The 24049-nt window shown below is 38.9% G+C and overlaps 1 protein-coding gene across 3 annotated transcripts; it reads right to left on the bottom strand.

Annotated features, from left to right (window-relative positions):
- Window positions 1-1865: 1865 nt before the first annotated feature.
- LOC137265530 (HEAT repeat-containing protein 4-like) lies at window positions 1866-22321 on the bottom strand. 3 transcript variants are annotated; one of them, XM_067800946.1, is made up of 15 exons: window positions 22224-22321; window positions 21618-21791; window positions 19114-20170; window positions 18264-18397; window positions 14587-14730; window positions 13941-14152; window positions 13537-13651; window positions 13084-13400; window positions 12132-12326; window positions 11711-11815; window positions 10058-10241; window positions 8568-8753; window positions 7935-8124; window positions 5245-5440; window positions 1866-3715 (listed from the first exon to the last, which is right to left on the bottom strand). In XM_067800946.1, the coding sequence occupies exons 3-15, from the start codon at window positions 20097-20099 to the stop codon at window positions 2438-2440; spliced, it is 4242 nt and encodes a 1413-aa protein (XP_067657047.1). In that variant the 5' UTR covers window positions 20100-20170; window positions 21618-21791; window positions 22224-22321; the 3' UTR covers window positions 1866-2437. The 3 variants fall into 3 exon arrangements, with proteins under 3 accessions (XP_067657047.1, XP_067657046.1, XP_067657048.1); XM_067800945.1 differs by lacking the exon at window positions 21618-21791 and adding an exon at window positions 3971-4078; XM_067800947.1 differs by lacking the exon at window positions 21618-21791.
- Between the last annotated feature and the right edge of the window lie 1728 nt (window positions 22322-24049).

Here is a 24049-nt window from a genome sequence, read left to right as displayed (position 1 = left end):
AGTGAGGCGATACACATCAAACAAATCAAAAACAATGGCGCCTGGGTGGTCAAACTCTGTGAATTGGCTGTCTATGTGTCACCGATGACGCAGAACCGCTAGCGTTTTGCTTGACCAACGTGACGCGTCATGTAGAAGCCAGCTTCCTGTCATGGCACTCTGCGGCACATAACACAAACGCAGAATGAGATATAACGAACTCTAAGGCCCATATATTTTAGTTCGTAACAGCCGCCGTTCGTTATACGAAGTTAACAAGAAATGGCCGGGGCAAAACATAGTGAGTGAGTAAATATGGCCTAAAGCAGCATTTATCAACATTCAGGCAACATCACGGCGTGGGGACACCAGAAATGGACTTCACACAATGCTACCCATATGGGGAATCGAACCCGGGTCTTCAGCGTGAGGAGCCAACGCTTTAACCACGAGGCTACCCTACCGCCCCAAAGAAAACATAGAAGTTCGTTATACCCATCAGTTCGTATTATGCGTGCTCCTTTTAAGGTTACTGTACCTAATACATATCTATTACAAATATTCCGTGTCTATGTGCATTTTTTCACATGGAAATACAAGGAAATACAAGAAAACACAGTGTTTCAAACAACAAGAAATTGTCTCTATCGTTTCTTTCCTCGTCCAGGAAAAGGTATACCATCAACAAGAATTCCTGACTTCCTTGACGTAAAGTGAGCAAGAGTGGAATTTGAATTTTAAGACTTTCCTTGCAATATTCAAGCGGGCCGTACTTGTGAAGTATAACGCCTATCAAGTGTATGCCAAGTTTGGGTAACTAACGTGTTTGCTTGTGAATTGTGGTTAATTTGTATCTTTTCAATACGACCAAGAGGTGTGGTAGTGACACTATTTCTGCGCCCTTCTAACTCATTTAACGTAAATCTCAAACTTTCTCCTAATAAATATCACATTAAAGTGTTAAAGCTTGGTAGAAGAAATGACAACCGACAAAAGTTTAAACGTGTGAAACCGATATTTCCGCCATAGGATTCCATTAGCGCAACACGAAAGCAGAGTGTAAGGTTTCCCGGCATGTATACCCGCAGTTGACAAAAAGCCGTGCATCGTTAAAGTACAAAAATTTACAGGTCAAGGGGATGTAACTCTTTCATTAAAGCATACTAAGGCAACACGAGTGCTCTGCCCCTATGCTACACACCAAAAAGCGCTATAAAATCAGTAAGTGCCACCGTCAACACGTTGCAACGATTATCACACTACAAATAACCGGCAAAACGGATGTTTATCCATTCCACTGGATGCAGATATTGGCAATTTGTAGCCGAGAGCAGTGATGTGGTTCTTACACACTCAAGACATGCAGGGTCGTGCACTGAGTGTATAAGGACCGCATCAAGACGCTTGGTTAGGTAATATGCAATTGTGCCAACTATAATTACCAATGTAAATCAGCTGCAAAATTCAAGATGTCACATCCGTCAATGTTAAAAAATACACAGCACTGAATCTCAACTTCTATGCTGTCCTCATTGTTGAAATTCAGTTTCATGCCAAGTTCTACCCTGGTTCCTGCCAAATATTTGATGTCCATCGCTTAAATAGTGTATGAAGAATAACACTGCAAACAAATCTTACTATATATTCATGAATATTGGTTAATTGGGGAGTTGTTTAAAGAGATGCACACCCAACATTAGCATGATCATGTTCTTGTCAATAACTGTTAGTTTTCAACTTCAATGAGCTGTTTCAGTCAAAGATGGTTAATTGTTACCTGATTTCCAAATTCATGGTAGAACTGATATTGTCCAGACTGAATCTTGTGCATGCAGTTGAAGGTGTTGGTGGATTAACAACAGGAACAAGAACAAACAAGACCAACAGGGGGTCAAGATTGTTATATTAACAAAACTATTAACATAAGAAAAATATCACAGATCCATGGTGAAAAACAATATATGGTAGGACACATTTGTTGTAAAACACTGCTGTACAAAAAGAGGCAAACTGGAGGCAGATCACTGGAAAATGACACAATGTGGAAACAAAATTGTTTTCGGCAGGGTGATCTATAATTACACTGATTGAAGAGAAACCCAAATAATAAGTATCCAATTTGTTAAAAAAATGCTTCATAAACATCTGTATTTTCCAGAAAATGTATAATCACATTTTCAGTCTGTTACCATAAACTGACAATCTTTGATGGACATACTGAATCAGCTGACACGGTATGTAAGATACACTGATGCATTAGCCTATAAGGTCACAATAGTTTCATAGACACATATGCAAGGATACAGTGTTAGTATCAGATAACCATTTTGGAAACAATTTCTGAAACGTTTGCTTTACAAAGGATATTTACACAAGAATTTACAATCAGTTGTACTAGCTACACAACAAAAGAGATAAGATTTAGTATCACAGCACTACATAGACATGGGCACAGATTTTACTGTTGAGTCTGATTGTGAGGGGAAGAAGTTACTACAATCTCCACTGATGCTTCTGCAGCAGAACCTTCAGCTGGAGAAGCTTTTGCAAGATGTCCTGCTACTTGAGAACCATCTGTTTGAGATCCATCTGCAAGAGAGCCTTCAACATGCTCGGGATCACCACCATTAGTATCCTGACCAACTAGTTCTAGATCAGTCTTCACAACTGTTTGTTCAGATGATTCCCCAGTCTTCATCCCTCCGGCAACAATGTCTGCTTCATCTGATGCTGTAACCTCAGCCTGAACAGAATCTGTGGGATCTGAATCTACTTCTGATGATCCTGCAACTTCACCTTTCCTTCCAGGATCTAAATCTTCCTCAGATGCCCTGGACACCAATATCACCACTCCAACATCTCCAGACTCTGGTTCTTGGTTCTTAACAGTAGTCAGAGAGCCATCCTTTGCTTCCTTTTCTTCTGCACATACTTCTTTCATTGCTGATTCACTGTCTGAGGATGAAATCACAACTGATGTAACAACCTTTTCATGTTGCTGATTGTGCGGAAGTTCCAATTCTTTCTCATTGTCTCCGGCTGTATTCAATCCTCTGTCAATGGCCATTAAATCTGCATTAAAGTTAGAATACCTTGTCTCCAAACCCTTATAAGTACTGAGTGCTTCTGCACTAACCTTTTGCCTTTCATTGTTAGTGTCTCTACTTGACAACTGAGCTTTCCTCTCAGTGGACGTACCAATAAAACTCAGTCGAGATGCTCGAATATCAATGGAAGAAAGTGCCAAACCTTTAGGTGAAGTTGAAGCAAGAGTCAAACCAACAGATTCAGAATGGGCACTCTCCACATTATCACTCCTATTCAAAAGACCATCCACCTGAGCACTGCCTGGAGTCTCACCACTAAGGTAGTCCCCATCACTGTCCTCCATCCTGGACTTGACCAAGGTGCTTTGGTAACTCTCCCCACCACCCTCGGACAGCTGGCTGTCCGTCTGGGTTCCGGATGTACCAGGTCTGGAGACTGAGGTGGCTGTCACCGTGTCTACCCTGGACTTGGTGGTGACTGATTCACTGAGCTCCTCCTTGGTATCTTCTGGTGACATGAGGGCCTCTAGTTCTTTATCTGCTGAGGGAGTGAACATCGTTCCTTCTCGACTCACAGCAGCTGAGGATGTTCTGGAGCCAGTGTTGGTATGAGGCTGGGTTCCGCTGCTGCTCATCCGACTCAAGGACTGAATCCGCTTCAAAGCTTTCTCCTTCAAAGCTTGGTGCTCCTGTACATGAGGGAAAGTTCAGTTAGCTTGTGTAAAATATGTTTCTAAACTTACAGAACTATAATGAAACATGCTTCATAAAACATGATTTCAGAACATTTGGTGTTTTGATGAAATCCATCAGAAAGTTACATATTTGTTATGGATAAAAAAGTATTATTGATTAGTATTATTTTTCTTGTAATCCAATTTTTTAATGAGACATATTACAGACATATTTTCTTGTGATTATTGTTACATGTCCTTGACCGCTACCTTGTGAAGCTTCTCTATAGTGACAGAACTCTGCAGCAGCTGAAGTCTGCAGTCAAAGTCAGACCTGCTGACTAGGTGGAGGAATTGGTTACGATGTTGGAAGTAGCGCTAGAGATGACACACACAAGGAGACACAAGGATAAAGACAGAGAGGAAGGAGTGGAAGATGAAGACACCAGTTAAATATGACAGAGATGAAAACAGAATGAAAACATGACAGAATCTATGCTAAAAACGGTCACATCTCCACCACCTAATGCCTACTCCAGTCAAGGAAGATACAGGTGAAAATTAGATCCCTTAACTTAGGGACAAGTCATTCGTCAGATGACGGCAAAAAGGAGTTACATTATGAAAAATAGCACAGTCCTATCTTCGAATAAAGAGGTCACAGATTTTCAAAACATTATCAGTGTGGGATATCACAAAATATAATACATTTCCATTTTATCAGACAGCAAGGGTATAGATTTAAGGACTGATTTACGGACACTGTCTACTGGGATTTATCATAGGTAATAGGGGCCATGGAAAAGTGTTACACATACTTTGGGAATGGTAAGGGCCATGAATTCTTCACAAAGAATTGTGCTTGGAGGATTAGTATTTACAGTCCTGAAACCATTCTCAGTAACAGTGGGTCAGTATTTGGGGCACAAGATAATAATAAATATCCCAGCCTTTAATTGCCTACGCAAATGTCATTTCATGTTCAAAGGTAACCAAGGACAGGCTGGTGGTGACATTGAGATAAACCTTTGGATGAGATTGCAAACATGATCCAATATTGAATACAGCTTTAGAAATTCTTAGAAAGTCTTGAGCCAAGCGATAGGAAACATCATTTCACTAGCCATTATAATTTCTAACAAGTTTGATTGAGACAAAAATGTTTGAAATGTTTACATTTTCTGTCAGTTTTATTCATTTCAAATTTGTAGCAAAATTAATCATGGAGAACTGGCTCAGAAATCTCAGAGTCAAAAAGGACTTGTATCCTCAGGACATTTCCTTACGGGCTGGCAGACTGGCAGACTGGCATGAATTTCAGAGACTGAGAATGGTTACTTTACATGTGAAAATTATGTTGTGAAATATGAGAAGAAAGGGTGTTAGAGAGTATCATCAGAGAAGTTATACTAACAGTGTGAGTGGTAATATGAAAGTGAGTGAGTGTTGTTTTAAGCAGCATGAGCAATGATCACTGTCTTCAGTGCCAGACATACTTCAATCTGCTCTCATGCAGTGTTGGAAACACTTGGATCAATGGTTACCTCAAGCTCCTTGTCCGTCTCATAGATCATGCGTTTGAGGTTCTCCCTGCGATCCTCATCCATCTCATTGATCATGATGTGGGAGGCGATGACATCGCGGTTGCAGAGTTTGCGGACCTCACCCTTGATCTGCGTGACCATGTCCATGTCCTCTGTCGTGCTGACTCCCATACGACGCAGCGCCTCCACGATCTCCCTGCAAGGTCAAGATCAGGGTTTGGTATATGCAGATGCGAATATAGGACATGGTGGCATGTGAGTGCGTGTGTGTGCTGGGAATGCAAACAAAGCTCCTATAGCAGTCGATCTGGTAAGAAATTGCAGTTTTGATGAAACTGGTCAGGAAAATATACATATTCTCCACAAAGTCATAACATTTGTCAGTATGATATCACTACAATGAGAAATGTTATATTCCAGTTTGAGAAGAATAGCTTACATTTGCTGCAGAATCAGGGCTGACTATAAATCTGGATAAGACCCAGCACTCCTCAATGGAGGAAGCAAAATGTTTCATTTATACTTATTGAAAATGCTATGAACGTTTGGCTGGACAAAGGCATGTCTGATGTGAAACTTTAATTAATAATGGGCACAAGCTAGAGCATGCAGGTTCCGTACTACAAGTATTTGTACAAATATTTGTTCAATTACACTAGTTCAGGGCCCACTTGCACAAAACGATCTTAGAGCTACAATTATTGTAAATCCTTAAGATCGCGATCTTAGGCTTCGGCTACAATCGCCATCCACTTGCACAAAGCGATTGTAGGCTAAGATCATTGTAAGTTACAATCAAAACTTACAATTGGTCGGAACCAATTGCAAGGAGCTAAGATCATTGTAGTCAGTAGCAAAATGGCGTCAGTTGGTGTCAGTTTCGCGCAAATAATTAGCTTTGCGTTTGGGGATTGCTTTTATATGGCATAAAACTGTATGATTCGCCTAGACACTTCAACAGCACGGAGAATGCAACATCGATTTAACTTCTGAAATATCATTATCTGAGGTAGTGAACAACATCATTATCGAGTCGATATCATACAGTACAATTCTCACCCCATTCAGTGTAGGAAAGGGTATGAACACCATACCTTTTTGATAAACAAGGAAAGGATAGTAACGAAAAGTGTCTGCATGCGATTAGCAGTGGCCATGACCTTTTCAATAACTCAAGGGCAGCTAATCTTAGTTTTTACGCAAGATTGGAGTGGTTTCCCTTTGCATATTATGCCGTTGCTGTAAAATCTGCCATGCCCAAATACAATGCATGTTCTGTTGTGACAGAACAGATCTCCACATGTTTCTTTTCGGTTAATGATTTTGTCTTAGTTTACCATTGAAATAATCTACAGTTGGATGACGTGCAAAATTATGTTTCTTCTACTTGTAAAAATTGAATGTGACGAGAGACAAGAGTTGTAATCTATGCATTTTAAATATAATGCATGTATTCTTCAAACGGGAAAAATACACTTGCTTGGGTATGTGAAATTTGCATAAAACGTTTTTTTAAACAGAACGAAAAAATAATTATCAACAAAATAGCATAGAGTAATTAATATACTGTGGATGAGCACTCAACAACACACACAAAATAATAACGTTTTCATATTTCCCTGTCATGAATTTTCCACAACACTCTCACAGTCATGTCACTCCTTCATATCTTTACAAATCTAATGCTTGTGGGATATATTTGGGATTTTACTCCAAATAACACCTGCGATATGCCAAACTATGTTCAACTGACAGCCACTGACAAATCATGGTACATTTAGGTGTTATATCATAAGGAAATATTTATTTATCTGCTATCCTTTAATTTCTTGATTATTAGGTCAATAACTCAAAACCCAATTTGTTAACGTATTTGTTTGTATTTCTATACTTGCATAAAACATGATAGTTCTGTGGTTGCAGTAGCACATGTTTAGTTCATAAAAAAATAGAATGTAGAAAAATTAGAGACTGACCCCTGAGGTACGAGTGATTATACATGTTACCTTCCACGATATCGCTTCCTTCTTCAAACTTATTATTTCCTTCAAAGATTTGTGGGTTTGGGTTTTTTTTTTATTTTGTTTGGTTTGTTTTTGTTTTCATGAAAAATCGGCAAGATGCGATTAAGGAAGGGATGTCATTTGCGTGCAATAACCAGTTCCACGTTTTATTTGCGCTGCCTTTTATGCGCACTTGAAGACAACTGTAGACAGGAGTCGAGTTTAAGAAATTTCTACCTCCAACGTTGAAGAGTTTGATCTTAGTTAAGATTGCGATCTTAAATCCATGCTGTCTTAAGATCGTGTTTGTGCAAGTGGATTAGAGCAATTGTACGGTGATTGTAAAGTTGATTGTAGGGGCCTAAGATTGATTGTAACTAAGACTGCTCTGTGCAAGCGGGCCCAGATGGGTGAATGGAGAACCAACCATGCCAAGAGGACGTATAAGCAGTTATATTGCCCAACATCATCAATCTTACCATGTGTCACACATTGCAGTGCCAGACTGATCACTGAGCAAAGGGTTTCATTCGTTTACAGAGGGCAATACTAATATAAAATTACAAATAATTTTTCAGATAGAATGACATCATTGTGTTGAACCTGTTATTTCTTCAGTCATTAAAGTTAAATGTCAAAATCAACAAATGAAAAACAGAAATACATGAGGAAAAGGCCAGGTCTTACTCTCTGACAATCTGTGACGTCTCCACCAGGAGTCTGTCTTGAAGCACCTCCACAAACACCTCATCCTTCTGCTCTAGGATAACCAGCGAGTGACACGCCTCCGCCCTCACTCCCTCCTGTTCCTCGTACCGCAGTGCCCACATCAGACACTCTGTGATGTCCTCGTTGATCTGGCCAATACGCCCAAGGGCTGGCAGGGACAGACACATTATATACAGGCACACAATAGATCTACCAACACACCCCAGGGCTAGTGGTGGGGATGCACTATAGATCTACCAACATACACTAGGGCTGGTGGTGGGGACTCTGTAATCTACCTACAAACCCCAGGGCCGGTGGTGGGGACAGACATACTATAGATCTACCAACACACCCTAGGGCTGGTGGTGAGGACAGACACACTGCAGGCAATCTTGAAAAGAATCTGATGTGAAAAATGTGCTCAAATAATCATTACAACAGTTTATTCTATCAAATATATACCAGGAAACTGCTGACATCAACAGATTTTTCTGTAATCCTTTCATTCATTTCCTGATGTAGTTACTGAACCAGTTGTACTTACATTCTTGTAGAGCATCTGCTTTTGGCTAACAAACAGTCTTTCATGAGAAGTACATTAATGCTTACCTTGAATGGCAAGGGCCTTGACCTTCCAGATGGGGTCATACGTGGCGAGGTACACCAGCTTCTCAAGTACACGATCATCCTTTATTTCCAGGTTGCCACTTGTGATACAAGTCTCCACACGGATCGACACGTACGGGTCATCAAAACACTCAAGAAACACAGGCAGAAGTTTGGCGGTCATTATCCCTAAAAATAACATTAAATATAATTAAATCTTCAATAACATACAAAAGAGAACAACAACTGGAAAAAGATGTGCTTGCACATATTTTATGAATAACCTAATCTGACAGTTTGGTAGATATTAGAGAATGTTTCCTCTGCAAAATCTGCAGTTTGCAAGTGGTTGTGCTTATATCTATGATGGGGATACTGAAATGAGTCAGCCTTTAGGTACTATTCACAATGCCCTCTTACTCAAGTGCTAATAACAATATCATCTTGCTTAAGTGTATATAACAATGTCATCACATTTAAGTTCTAATCACAATGCCATCTTACTCAAGTGGTAATGACAATACCCTCATACTCAAGTGCTGATAAAAATATCATCTTACTTAAGTGCAAGAAGACAATGTCATCTTATTTAAGTGCTAGTAGCATGCCATCTCATGAAAGTGCTAATAACATTGTGCAAATGTTAAGTGTGAACCACAATGCCATCTCACTTAAGTGCGTATCACAATGTCATCTTACTTAAGTGCTAATAAGAATGTCATTGTCAATCTAAGTGTGAATCACAATACCATCTCACTTAAGTGCTTGTAGTAATGTCATCTTACTTAAGTGCTGACAAGAATGTCATCTTACTTGAGTGCTGATAACAATGCCATCTTACTTATGTTCTAGTAGCTAAGTCATATTACTAACTAACTAACTAATATTAACTAACGAGTTCTTTTCCACTGACATTACAGGTTCAGGGTTTTCCCAAAATTCAATTTGATATTCACGAGAATTAAATGGATGGATCATTGAATATATTACAATAGTGAATATGTTATACCAGTACGATTCCTAAAACCTCATTCAAATTCCAGAATTAAACATGGAAACATGTTCTTGTGACAAACTTAAGATAGTGTAACATAGGTTTGAAGAACAGCCATATTTGGGATTTTTTCACTTTGACACCTTTACAACAAGAATCAAGAATAGGTGTCCGATCTTTCATCAATTACTGACAACTATCATATATATATATTCCCCTCATAGAAATTCCAAAAGTTTGCCTTTATGGTTGAATTTTCACGTATAGAATATACTGAACAGCAAAACAAACGCCTGTTTCGAAGAAATGAAATCTATTCGTGTTTAATTATGTCTTCCATTTCAAAACTTGACAGAAAGACAGTGTTCCATTTCTGTTGCTGTTCTGTCTGACATGGTCAGCTGTAAATAGCTAAGCAAAGATTGCTCTTACAGTATATTTCCAAGTAAAAACAGATTCAACACAAGTAAAACACAAGTGTCATCTGTATAGCACTCACCCAACTGTCCAATCCTACTGACAGCCTCAAGTCGGACCCTTTCATTAGAGGAGGCGATCCTGTCCTTGAGATCATCATGGACGTCACGGCCATGCTGTGTCTTCCCGAGACAATGGGCTGCAGCCTTCCTTACATCATTGTGCCAATCACTCCACATGAGCTCAGACAGCTTGTTGGTGATGTCCTGTAGTCACAGACCAACATACTTAGCATCACTTCACCCTGTTGGTTACTTATGTATATAACAAGTCTCCTTATTATTTTCCATGTCAAGATGATATCCCAATACAATACTTAAAAGAAGCCTTGACACACTGATGTCTAACTTTGAATATTGCAATATCTGTCAAGGAAAATGACTTATGTTTGGTTGATGATTAAAATATTGTCTTACTTATTTTCCCTTCAGAAGTAAACATTTTCTCGGAAATTCTTGTATCAAGACCTTTGTCAGACACAGTGCTCTCATGCGATTAGCATTAACAAAGTCTGTGTTTAAACCTGTTTTTCTCATCTCTGAATAAACATTGAAAAACGCTGGCTGAATTTGACTTTCGCAGTATCATCATCCTAACTAAGCTTTTAGTATCATGATGAATCGTATTGTAGGTGGCATGCTAATACAAGCACTATTATGTAGCTTCCAGTCAACCATTAGATACTTCATGGTTTCACGTCGATATCTGAAACGTGTGAGAGGAGTAATGACAAGGAGTTATCTCCTCTTGGTGGGTATTTGAGTCCTTGAACTTGAACACAACTCAAGAGCAGAAAAACGAACCATGTCTACAGAACAGCACCGACTGCATGCATATATGTATACACAATTAGAAATGCATCACTGTAATTGGATCTTTCATGTCCATAGGGTATTCCCTGATCATTCTGGAGATCTATGGGGATATTTGACATGCTTCACTTCATTTCCAAGACCTTAACCATCAGTTTATAGCAACATGCTAGAAATTCTCTTAAGCCATTCGCCACTTATAAATGGGAATGCCAGATTGAAGAAAATCAGTCTTAGCACCATGAGGACCATACATGAGTGTAGAAATATCTGTGACAGGTGACAATTGTTAAATTAAATACATCAAAACGCCATCCTTATGTTAAGTCTACAGGTTTGACCGAAGGAACTGAAATGAAAATAACGTGTAAAGTAAGGCTAGGATGGGTAACTTGGATACCCTAAACGGGTGGGTAATGACTGGACTCAGGTACCCATCTCAGTTCCTGGAGCTGTTATGTTATGTGACAATAAGATCAAACAATGTAATATGCTATTCTTCTATGATTAACAACTGTGTTGTCTTTGCAGATTCAGACATAATTACTGTCACTTACAACCCTCTTAGCCTCTTAGCTGAAGAATGCGTTGCCATTTCTCACAAATTTGATGCCAGGAATTAACATAACTGATATCCAGGCAGGATAGAGTAATAAAGGTCAGGTACCTGGATAGAAAATGTCTCATTTCATGTATGTATAACAAACATGGTGTCAATGTAATGATACTGTTCCCTGTAGATTTAACAACGCCAAATCAAATTTGGAACCAAACACATGGTTGAGATTTTAAATGTTCAATTTATCTGACTGTATCACTGTGTGTTGTATTCCCTCTAATGAAATACTGTTGTCAATCCTCACTCTGTTGATGGTTCCATGGAGTGTTGGGAGGATCTTGCAGGCAATGACCTTATGTCTCCAGCTGGTACTGTTGAGTTGTTCGGCCACCAGAGAGTGAACCAGAGTCTAATAACATCACAAGTTGTCATGACAACCACAGCTCAATGTTACTTTAATGTTGTAAATCAAGCAGAAAGTAAATCACTACACATTAACAAGGTTTCAGAGATAAACATTAAGAACAATATTCATGAGATACTGAAGATATTACAATAGGGCAGACAGAAAGAACAGTATTACTTTTGCTAAAAACAAATCTGAAAATGTTTATAAGATGAAAAATTGGTTTGTTTTATTCACTTTGTAACCAAAACTGAAGGGTCTTTAGATTGATAAGAACTTAGAAATAACCAGGATGTGTTTTACAGTTATGAAATCTCACCGAGTTGTAGCTGATCTTGGACAGGAGCATAATGGCCTGTTCATGTTTGATGGAGTCCTCGGTGTCCAGGAGCTGTTTGATTATCTCCCCTACTACATCTGAGTCACATACACCAAAGTGGGCCAGACATTGTGCAGCTGCCCAGCGGTCAACACCGTTCTCTCCCAGGAGGGTGTCCCGCAGAATGCACTCGGCCTGGTTGACAAACAACACATGGCCAAATCAGCACATAATTCATTGAAAATCCATCCTCTCATGAAAATTGTAATGATTTATTATTGAATCATTGACTGTTGTTTACCTTAATGTTTAAACAGTCTTACTAGAACAGTAAGTGTTTACATAAGACAATCAAATATAACTACAGTTTTTCAACTGCTTGTGACAAATATGACAATATTTTGTAAACCAGTCTTTGGCAAGAAGAGATTAGCATTGTTTATTGAACACGACACTGAGGTTTGAGTTAAAAAAATAGAACACTGACTTCAGGAAAAAGCCTAAGGGCATTTTACCCATGCTGAAGTTGTACATTTTCAACTGAAACCATAAAGGTGAGCTTTGACTGATTTACAGGTTTACATATTCAAATTGTTTCTGAGGTTTTTTAAACCTTTAGCTGCATCTTGACCCCAACGTTCTTACTTAATGACGCAAAGGTAGAAAACCCTGGACATAAAGTGAGAGAGTGAGGGAGTTTAGTTTTACAATGCTTTTAGCAATATTCCTGCGATAATATTCCACCAGAAATGGACTTCACATATTGTACCAATATAGGGTATCGAACCCAGGTGTTTGGTGAGATGAGTTAACGCTTCTACCACAATGCTACCCCACTGTCCACTGGACTCAAAAGGTTTGACAGCAACATGATGGCAAACATCTGAGAAGTTTTATAAATATTTCCCCTGACATCCACATATGTCACACGTCCAGAATCTCTCTGACTCACCTTCTCTGATGGGTGATTCAAGGAATACAGTGTAATGGCGGCTGCTTTCTGTACACGGTCATGCTCATCTTCCAGGAGGTAGTTGAGTGCGACAAAGATCTCGTCCGGCAGGTTGGTGGCTGTGGCCGCCTGCTTGTCCTTGTACTCTAACTGTATGCCTGCCTCCTCTGGGGGCTTATACTCTGCTGCTTTCGCTACTGTAGACACAGCCTTCAGTCTCACGTGGGGCTGAATGTCTGCCATATCCCGGATCAGGTCCATCGGACTGCTGTCTGCAAACTGACCACTCAGGTGCCACTTTGACCGCCATTCTTCAACTGGAGAAAAGAAAATGAGATCATATTCAGAATCAGATTTAAACTAAGTAGCGGTACATGTTTATCATCCAGATAATATGGACAGCCTGAGGAAAGGCGTGACAGTCAACTTGGCTCAAAACCCATCAGGACTTACTGATCTGCATGAGGGAAGCGTTCAGTTTGGTGATCCTTCTTGTTGTTGGGTCAGGTGATCGATGGAACTCTGGGTCATAGCCTGGGGGCACAATGTTTAGGACCTCGACAGTGTCCTAGGAGAAACAGAATGAAAAATCTAATTCAATACTGGAAGTCTACCCACAAATCAATGGAAAACATGACCATCACCCACGGCTAATCTTGACCATGAGCTCTGTATCGATACTGAATATTTTCTATATGACTGACATCACTACATTTTATTGAATCAAACAAATTTAGTTACATAATATAAAGTAAAATTCCAAGTCTCATTGCCTAGATATTATACGATTGTCACCACTGTCACATTGATGCAGTTGAATAAAATATCTCCAACAATCTAGAAACATAAGCACTCACATCCACAGGCTCTGGGAGGTCCTTCCATCGTCGAAGGCCTTTTTTGATCTTGCTCTTGTCAGGATCTTGTGTGACCTTGCCCTCGGACTCAGACTCAGGGAACCAACATTCTGGAGAGTGGGGATATTCCTTCTGTAGACGTTTCTTGTACTTGTTGTCATTCTCCATGACAATCTTGTCCTGGTCAGATTTGCAGTACACCTGCTGGGCTCCTGAAAACAACAATTACAAAACATACACATCGTGACATTATACTTACAGCCATCTTGCTCTACGAGCTATCAGAAGGACATTCTCTCCACAATATAAAATTGATGCAATGCTAATCTGCTGTAGTTCATTTACAGGGCCTAGATTTTCTAAGCTCTCTTAGTGCTAATATTGTAAGTGCCACACACTAACATTAACTTACGGCTATCTTAGCACTAAGAGAGCTTAAAAAATCAAAGCCCAGAGTTGCATCCCTTGAGCATGGCAGGAACCGAGGTCATGGGTTCAGATCTCACATAAACCTTGATATTATTTGTTTCATCAACAGCACTGTACACCAAAGAGACCAAAGTGACAATTACCTAAAACCTTCGCCTTTTAAAAAATGAAACAAAACCGATGTCTTTTACCAAACTCACTGACAAACCACACCCACCTGTCAGCCATTCCTGCTGGTACATGTTGTCCGTTTCAAACATCTTGTCTCCGACTGCGGGATTGATGAAGTCTCGTAGGGTTGGCGGTGGTGACGGCTGGTATGACTTGACTTCGATCCCATGTGCCGTGCTGTTGATTGCTCCTGTAACCATAATCAAACCTTTGTATGCTGCCATGATTATATAGAGATCTAATTTAAATTTCTGGCATTCTCAGGTTTTTTGTTAAATTATTTTTTGTCACTTGTGCTAATGTGTATTTACAATGTGCATTTAGCCCATTTTTATTTAAGCACTCCCAGACTGTGGTACAAAACAGACCTACCACTGAGATAATATTATCCTAACCAATTATTGTATCAAATTAATTTTAGAAGTTCAGTGAAGATTATCACTAAATGTAAGTTCTCACTTCAGACAAATGTTTAGTTACTAGCACCTTATTCATGAATTCATATCTTCAAAACAAAAATATAAATCCCAACAGAGTTAAAAAAAATGCCTCATTTCCACACTGAGGGATTCTAGACTTGCCAAAATCATTAACAATTAGAGATGGATTTTTAGCAATTGTGTGAGTTTGGTATTATGCCGCTTTTAGCAATATTCTAGCAATATCACCAGAAATGGGTTTCACATATTGTGCTGATGTGGGGAAATGAACCCAGATTTGCAGCATGATAATCAAATACCTTAATTACCAGGCTACACAACCACCCTGGATTTTTAGTTTGTTCTTTTCAAGCCTTGGGAACAGACTGATTAGTACAAACTACTTGCATTTAGGATGTATTTAATATAACAACTGCCTTGGAGAGTGATCTAGTGGCATTTTCTACCCTGGATGATTTTACTTCACTTCGGTTTCAATTTATGTGAAGTTATTTCAGTAACTGTGCCAGATTGTAGGACTTTACGACATTTGGGAATCGAATAACCAACTTTTGGCTCCCCATCCTTTGTATCTCCAGGACTCAAATTTTGGGAACAGTATTCTTCACCGAAATAGATTACCATGTTGGTTTCAGATTATCGCCCTGGCTATCATTAGCCAGTTTGACACGCTTCCAGTGTGACTGACCAATTGAAATAGACAAAACAGACACATTTTGATGCAAAGGCTGTCTTCATGGCCATACAAACTGGCAATGGGGAGCTTAGACCAAAAATATACTGGCAAGTCAGGACTTATATTATGAAGAATGCCCAGAATGTATTTTGCATGTTTTTAGCGAGTAATTCAGATGAAAAAGCGTAAAAAAACAGCAACTATATATATAATGACTAATATAACAGGAACTCCAATTACCTCTACAAAAAAGATACTGAAAAAAACTACTACATTTGAACAAAACATGAATTCAGACTACAGGACTGTAGTTACAACAGAAACACAAAACAAGACACTTTACAAGTTAATGCTACATCATCTAAATACAAAAATAGTTCTACTATACAACGTAATAACTGTTGATATGTCTACAAGATTAACATGAATTAACTGATGTACAAAAAAGATTGCTTCTATCATTAAATGAACATTTTGTTTAATGTGTAACACCACACTCAGAAATATTCCAGCTTTATGATGGCAGTCGCTAAATAATCAAATCTGGATCCGACAATCCAGTGATGAGCAGCATCACCTGGACCAGGCACATCGATGACATTCTTACAATTCTGTGATAATGCAACATACAACTATCATGTCTGTCCACCCTTTCCGTTGGGCCACCTCGTACAACCAGCAGCGATTGCTGGGCATCAATTTATTCACAGAATGCCCCTGTCATGTCTTCTTATGTAACCTCTGTTCTAATACCGCCCTGTCATGAAGCGACTGTTTTGGACTTGTGATTGGCCGCAATCAGAATTAGTTGTGCAATCAGCGACATTGTTTCAAAAGCGGTCATTCGCAAAGCCTCTGTAATTTCAGAATGCTTCGGGAAAACTCGAACCTCTTTCCCAGCACGATGCACAAACGCTTCGCCTCATGTAATCACCGATTACCTCTCTCCTCTTACATCTCCAAACCCCTTCTTTGACAAAGAACAAAGCTAGCCATTAAATGTCTTGAGTGTTACATTAACAAAAACATCCTGATGATTCCTGCAGTTTATATTGATTGCGTTAGTTTCTGCTTTTCAGTTAAACATAGAATACTGAATCTATCCTTAAACGTTGATAAACTAATGCCATGGTGGCCGCCATATTGGATCTAAGTCGATGTAACGTTATCAGATTGTATAGAAAGAAGGGAGATAATTTGTGTTGCAATATTTGGCTGACAGAAGATTTTAAGAAAAACAGGAATTATGGCCATATTAGAGCAGAGGATACGTAGACAGATATGACAGGAACAACCTCTGTAAGATGAAAATGTCCCTGGGTGAAAGGAAATACTTCTGAAAACTAGTTATACGTGGCAAGCAGTGTTTGTGATTACGCAAAAACGTGTTTTTCATGCCAAAAAATAATAAAAATATGCAAAAAATATTTTGTGCGTTTGTTTTGAATGCATAGATTCTGGTCTACATAATTTTAAAAAGTACCTTAAAACCGCAACATACAGACAAACAATAAATTTTAACATGATCCAGGAATGTACTGAAATTTTCACACGCAAAAGATTATGACCACATATTTACAATTTTAGTTCTACCGCGATCACTGATGGTAAGAATATACCTGGTTAACTCTGACAGTATGCTAAGAATATTACACATAGAAAACAATGCATCAAGTTAAGCATATCTACAGTTTCGTTACACTCCACCACTGAGTCTAAAAAATCCTAGTAGAAGGTCGTGTCAGGTAACCTTTGAGCGACCAATGACCGTCCAGTCTAACGTGAGACGGTTAAGTAGATTTAACCAATCAGACAACTGCTACTATTTAGGGATCAGAGGGACTTCCAAAATATTCAGGTCACTGACACAGATCTCTCCACAAACAAAAATCCACATGTAACACAGTTATTTGACCTGCAGTATATATGCTTTGGGGTTTCTGTTGATATGGTTACCATAAGCTAATATTTCTGCAAGATAACATCCTCGAGTACTGCCAAAAACACAATGTTCAGCGACTGTTTACTCACTGTTGTCATGGTTGTACGTACGCCGTGTGCATCGCCCGGAAGCAATTCCGAATGCTAAATATGCAATGCATTCGGTATTGTTTGGGTGCAAACTTTTTCGAGATAAAAAGTTCAATTAGGTATGTGCGAATGAGCATTTTCACGATTTGGTAAGCTGTGTTCTGATTGGTCAATCTCAAGGGTTACCTGATGCGACCTCCCATAAGGTTTTTGTTAGACTCAGGCAAAGTTTACTTAGACTGGCATATCTACCGTTGTCTGTTTCAGGTTAAGTAATAATTAGTTGACATGTAAGTAGTACAAATCCTTACCCAAAGCTGCCACTGCAAAATTGTGGTGACGGTGCATTAAATATGGTTAATTTTCATCACATTATTGAACTTCCTCTCAAAACCTAGGAAAATTGCATTGTGACTTGATTTCAAACATGAATACTTTACTATAAAAGGAAACAAGAAGATGTATGATCAGATATTAAATAATGTACGCACAAACTGAAGCAGAGTGATGCCAAAACTCATGTTCCTATAACAATGCCAATACTCGTGTTCCATTAGCAAACGTTACATTGTATACCTGCTTCTTCCTTCTGTTCTGTCTTCCGCTGGCGCCGCAGACCTGCAGGTTGTCTGTAGAAAGGTGCCTGGTTGTCATCTGAATATGGATCAACAGCACGTTTGGGGACCTCAGCTTTAATCTTCTCAAAAAATCTACAAGAGAAGCGTCCTTAATGAGAATGAAATTTTCCACAATATATGTGTATACACAATCCAAACCCATAAAAATTGGAAAAGAAATTTTTTTGTAAAACTGTCAGAATCATGAAAATGCGGTATTTTTTTTTTAATATGACAGCAATGAATTTGTCCAAATTTGTCCAAATTTACTTTGTTCCTGTCTCTTTTGTTCTAATTCATAAAATGAATAAGAAAGTAAGCAGCAATCTGTTTGGTTCAAAAACATTTTCAAATGGAATTTGCAAGTTACTGATTATGAATAGTTTTCATCATGAGGACGTTTTCTCTAAACACAAAATTTCTATATATAGTACTCATTAGAACATCTTCAACTCTCAAAGTAATTTCAGATTAATTTAAATTTTGTATCAACATGGGACCTCCCATTGCTCACAGTCTAGTTCTGAATTCACATCCAAGATTCACATCAGTAATGACCCTCAATCTATCAACACCCCATTAGTGATTCATGATTACAACTCCATGAAAATAGCAGATAGTAAAATGAGTCAATATGGTCTTTTTCTTAAATGTGCATGAAAAACAGCCATAAACAACAATACCATGGTGTAACTGACATAACACTTCAAGAAGCATAAATCCCAACTCACTGACTCCAGCCTTCATTCACTCCAACCCTCACTCACTCCAACCCTCACACACTCCAGCCCTCACTCTCTCAAACTTACGTCAGCTCTTTTTCCTTCTTGACCTTCTTCGTCTTCTTGTCTTTCTTGGGGTTAACTTCCATGTCTGTGATGCTCACATCGTCCCTTACCAGATCAGTGTGGTCAGGCTGTCCATACCAACCCGCTAACACTTTACTCAGATTTTCCTGATCATCTGAAGGGGACATTCTCTCATGCACCACCCAGTTAGCTGTCAAAGGACTCAATATAGACAACAGATAGGAATCCCAGTCATTTTTGCTTGCAGCTTGTTGTTCAGATGAACTCAGACTCAACGTTACCTTACTCGGACTGACAGAAGCACTTGGCACCAATTTAGGAACTGCATCCTTTATTGTGCCAGACATTACCTTCTTTGGAGCTGTCTGAGAAGGTTCTTTAAGTGTAGGTTTGGCTTTGGACTTCTTGCCTGAGACCTCAGTCATAAATACTGAATGTTCAGGTGAAACGTCTTCATCGTCCAGCTTATCCATGTCATCCCCTAGAGACCTTGCTTCTTCCCCGGTTCCAGCCATCAGAGCTTGTTGATGCATCTGCATCGCCTTCTCCATGATCTTTCTCTTCAACGGCTTCAGATGATGCCCTTTGGTGACTTTTGTAAATCCACACGGCATGTGTCTAACATCCGGCCCTCGTGCATTGTGCCGACCAACTGGAATCCTTGATTTTGGAGGCAGAGGAACAAGGCCATCTAAGGACATCACTTCCCAGAAGTACTTGGAGTCATAAGGTAGTGTATGGAAACACCGGTCTTTGACAACTTCTTCCTCAAAAGCAAGTCCAGCACTGATTTGCTTCAAGTAGGAATCCTGTATAGGCATTTTAGACAAGTCTGTTGACTGGTACATCATCAAGGCAGATCTTGGGGGGTGTCTCCTTATTTTGATATCAGAGTCCTCTGATCCTAGCTGTGGCATCTTGACTCGGGCTGCACATGGAAAGTGTGAGGGCACCTTCACCGTATCTGGTTTCATGTTTGCATACATTTCGCTGGGATATCTTGGAGTTTGGTTTCGTTTACTTTTTTAAATTTTTAATTCAAAGTTCATAAATGGATCTGAAATGAAATAAATGGAACAAAATTGTAGTTTCAAGTTCAAAATAATTGTCAGAGAAATAATTGCCATGTTTAAGGGAAGACTGAAGTTTGGTACACATAGGGGCTCCCTTAACTGTTTCAGACAGGATAGTAAACCAGATCAATAAATTAACAAAAATATAATGGATGTCTTTTCAGGAGTTTTGGGTGGAATTGAAGGGGATTGTAGCACCTTCTCATCTGAATGTGAGATGTGCACAAGCTCTTCTTCAGCAATGGTTTGTAAGTTGATAAGATGCCATTTTGATCTGCCTGACTAAAGTCACCATAGGTAGCAAAAACATAATGCATGTTTGATGGTGTGGCTTTCTCAAGTAATTTTTGTATGTTGTGTAGGGTAGATGAAATTTTAGTCTGCCTGCCTGTTTCACAATTTTATGACTACTTAAGCATTTAGTTTTAGTTATTATTACTGCTGCTAGATTCTCATAGTGTTTTGCATTATTTCTAACTGATACATGATAACTCTCAAAAGATACTAGACCAGTTGGAAAGTTGCCAGTCCAGAATTTTCTGGATTAAGAAAACTAATAAGGTAAATAAGAAACTGCTTAATGATTTCAAACCTGTTTCAGTTAAGGCATTAGTGACTACACTCAAAGTCAGACTCATGCAAGACCACAGGGTGTGCTACTTCTTAAACGTGACCGTCCGGTTGCAAAACAGACCATCCTGGACAAGTGGGAGTTTGCAGCACTGCATGACATGAGATATCTCTACTTTTTCTAGACTTTTTATCACTATATCCTTAAACAGGAATGAAACTATGAAATAGTTTTCATAGACAGGTTAACTTTTGCAGCTGGGCTGTGTTCTGATTGTTGAATTGAAAAGGTTGGCAGATGCGACCTTCTACTAGGGTTTGTTAGACTCGGTTTAAGCAGTGTATTGAATAATACTGGGCCCAAGTTTACTTAAACTGGACTGTCTTGTCAGGTTTTCATCACTGATCACACATGCAATACAAATGTAAAATAGTAGATTCCACAAAACATATGTTCAACGTATTTTGACTATATTTCAAACAGTAACAATAGCATTAAACAAACATAGCAGACAGACCAGTTAAGTCCTTAAGAGTGAGGAGCGCACTATTGCATTACAATTTGCCACTGTGACCCCCATTCACACACAAAACATGTTTCAGTCACTGAGAGTGGATTCAAAGGAGCAATCAATCATGTTACTAACAAACATATAGGGCCGTCTCCTATTCTCGCGGGTTTCCTATTCTCAAGGCAAACACATTTTCTGCCGAGATTACGGATATGTGATACTTTGCGGTTGTTTACATCACTGACCGATAAATAGGAAGTGGTCCAAGTCTGTGAATTATCAAAATGTTGCAATGTAACAAATATTTGTGAGTTTTAATCAACTTTAAAAAATCGCAACTTTTCATCACCCTTTTTGACAAGATTCCTCTTCCTTACACCTAATAACATTACTTTCTCGTTATGACATGAGAATGGGAGATGCCTCGAACAGTCAGCAGCGGACGACCGGAGAATGGGAGATGCCTCGAACAGTCAGTGGTGGATGACCATGTTTTTCTTCGAGCTCAAGTGTGATAATACACCTGATGGATCAAGAAGTTGATAGATGCAGATGTTAGAGGGGGAATCTCTTCATTTAAAAACAACAAGCATACATACGAAAAGAACTGTTTGTATTATTTGTTCAACCGATATCCGTAGGTAGAGTATACATTGTAGTAGCAATATTATTCATATGTCCTAACATAATTAGTTATCATTTTGCCATGGGCATATCTCGCTTGTGACCATTGGTATGCTTTATGTGTCAGTAGCTAATATTTTGGGATTGGTGAAGTGAAAAGCTTTATGGATGGACTGAAATTAAAAACTTGACATCTAACGGTGAAGATGTCCCACAGCGGGGAGGGGTGAGAAATTGACCAAGTTCTATGGTTACATTTTATATGCAAATTTCATAAATTTGTGACACGCGTCAAAAGCTTTGATATAACGTACGATATATGTATACTTACCCAAACAAAGTAATGTTTTAATGCATGAACATCTCGACAGAACTTTAGCCCCCACATTCAAAATACACCAAGGGGGCTGCCATATTGTTTCCTTCGTTGTCACGACGCCAGGGGAGGCAACTCCACTTTCCCTGTTAAGTCATACCACAACAGAAAATAAGATCAAGGGCCTAGATTTTCGAAGCTCTCTTAGCGCTGAGATAGGCGTAAGTTGACGTTAACGTATGGCACTTACGACTCCAAATTTTGTTTGTATTGAAACATTTTAGAGTGGTACGAAAGTAGTATATCATTCTGTCATATCATTCTCCTGGATTCAGCTGCAAATTTTAAAGAATTCTGCGGCAAATTTAAGCAAATTCTGCACCGCACTTTTCAATATTCTGCAAACCATTCTGCGGCTAAAACATGTAGAAAAAAACAACAAAAAACATTATACAGACCTTCATAGTTTAATTCTCAAACACAGATATGAAGTTATGCCGACAGTACACATCACATCTTGAGTAACAAAGCACTCACACCTTTTTCTGTGTTTGAAAATTAAACACTCACTGAAAGTTATTTCTCTCAGCTCAATTGTAACTTTGATGCAGACGAACAACTTCCGGTTTCATTCAGACAGTTTTATACCTAAAAGAAATCTGAAATAATTTCATTTTTCAAAATGATCGATTTGGAGAATGTAATTGTAGTGTCAAATTCATGTAATATCATTTGAAAAATGCCTAAAACTTGCTTAATTAATGAAATATCTTCAATCATGATTATTTTGAACATGTTGTCACAATAAATATGTCAGTCCTTTTTATGTGTAACCAACCCTACTTTAGCTCTACTTTTCCTTTCGGCTGACAGTCAGTTTTCACTCAGTTTTGGAAATGAGCAAATTCCGCTGCAGAGAAGTGGCAAATTCTGCACGGATTCTGCACGGATTCTGCACGCAAATGCGTTTTCCGCGGACGAGATGTTTTACTGTGCGACAAAGTAAATTCCGTGATTTTTCTGCAACCGCGGAATCGCGAAATCCAGGAGGGACTGGTCATTGAAAATCTGAAGGTTTAACCAGATATGAAATGTTAGGACAAAACAAACACTGTCACACAATTAACTCAGTCAGTTTCATTTGTGTCTCGTCTATCTCTCTCGTGACAACAAAATAATCAGTTTGTGTTCAACAACGTTATTTTATTCTGTTGTCCAAAATTATGAGACAGTTCATCAGAGTGATCTTCGATTTCATCAGATGTGACTATTCAAAATATATTTTGTTGCAATTATCAGATTTTGTGTAATCGGTCTGAAATGAAATCAAACCTACAGTACAATCTGTGGGTGACATTTGCAAGCGAAATTGCTGACGCATTACTTCACTGAAGCTTCTGATTCGCGTGTTTACTCGGGGAGACTATATATAGTTTATCCCTGGTTTATTTAACATGGCAAGAGGGAAGTGACTTTGCAATCCTAAACTTCGATAACGTACACATTCTACTCGTCAGAACAGGTATTCTCTAGAATAACCTGCAATATGACGATACCCTACTTGCAGTTGTGTGTACAGTTCTATTCCACGAGTAATATTCAAAATCATGAATGTGAACGGTCACTGAAGACTGAAATGTGAACATACAGGAGAAAATCAGTGAAGTATCAATAAAGCGCTTCGTGTTCAAACAATTCAACCGTCGTTAAGCATTTAGAGTCAAACTGATAGCACGGTTTGGACCTGTTACAATGAGATTTATTGCAAGTGTCTCTGTGACACATTTGAAGTAAGTGGGCCAAACGAGGACGCTCTCAACATCGCAAGCATCACAAGCTCG

This window comes from Haliotis asinina, chromosome 15, assembly GCF_037392515.1.
Source record: "Haliotis asinina isolate JCU_RB_2024 chromosome 15, JCU_Hal_asi_v2, whole genome shotgun sequence".
NCBI classification, from domain to species: Eukaryota; Metazoa; Mollusca; class Gastropoda; order Lepetellida; family Haliotidae; genus Haliotis; species Haliotis asinina.
This window is presented reverse-complemented; position numbering and strand designations above follow the sequence as displayed.

What these genes read in the sequence shown, in the direction of transcription:
- LOC137265530 (XM_067800945.1), bottom strand. Translation starts at nt 20,099, where the DNA reads ATGTATGCAAACATGAAACCAGATACGGTGAAGGTGCCCTCACACTTT. An exon ending in AGAACAGAAGGAAGAAGCAG is followed by an intron (nt 14,731 to 18,263) that starts GTATACAATGTA and finishes TTATGGTTACAG; the next exon opens with GAGCAATCAACAGCACGGCA. An exon ending in CTATAGAGAAGCTTCACAAG is followed by an intron (nt 3,716 to 3,970) that starts GTAGCGGTCAAG and finishes CCTCATGTACAG; the next exon opens with GAGCACCAAGCTTTGAAGGA.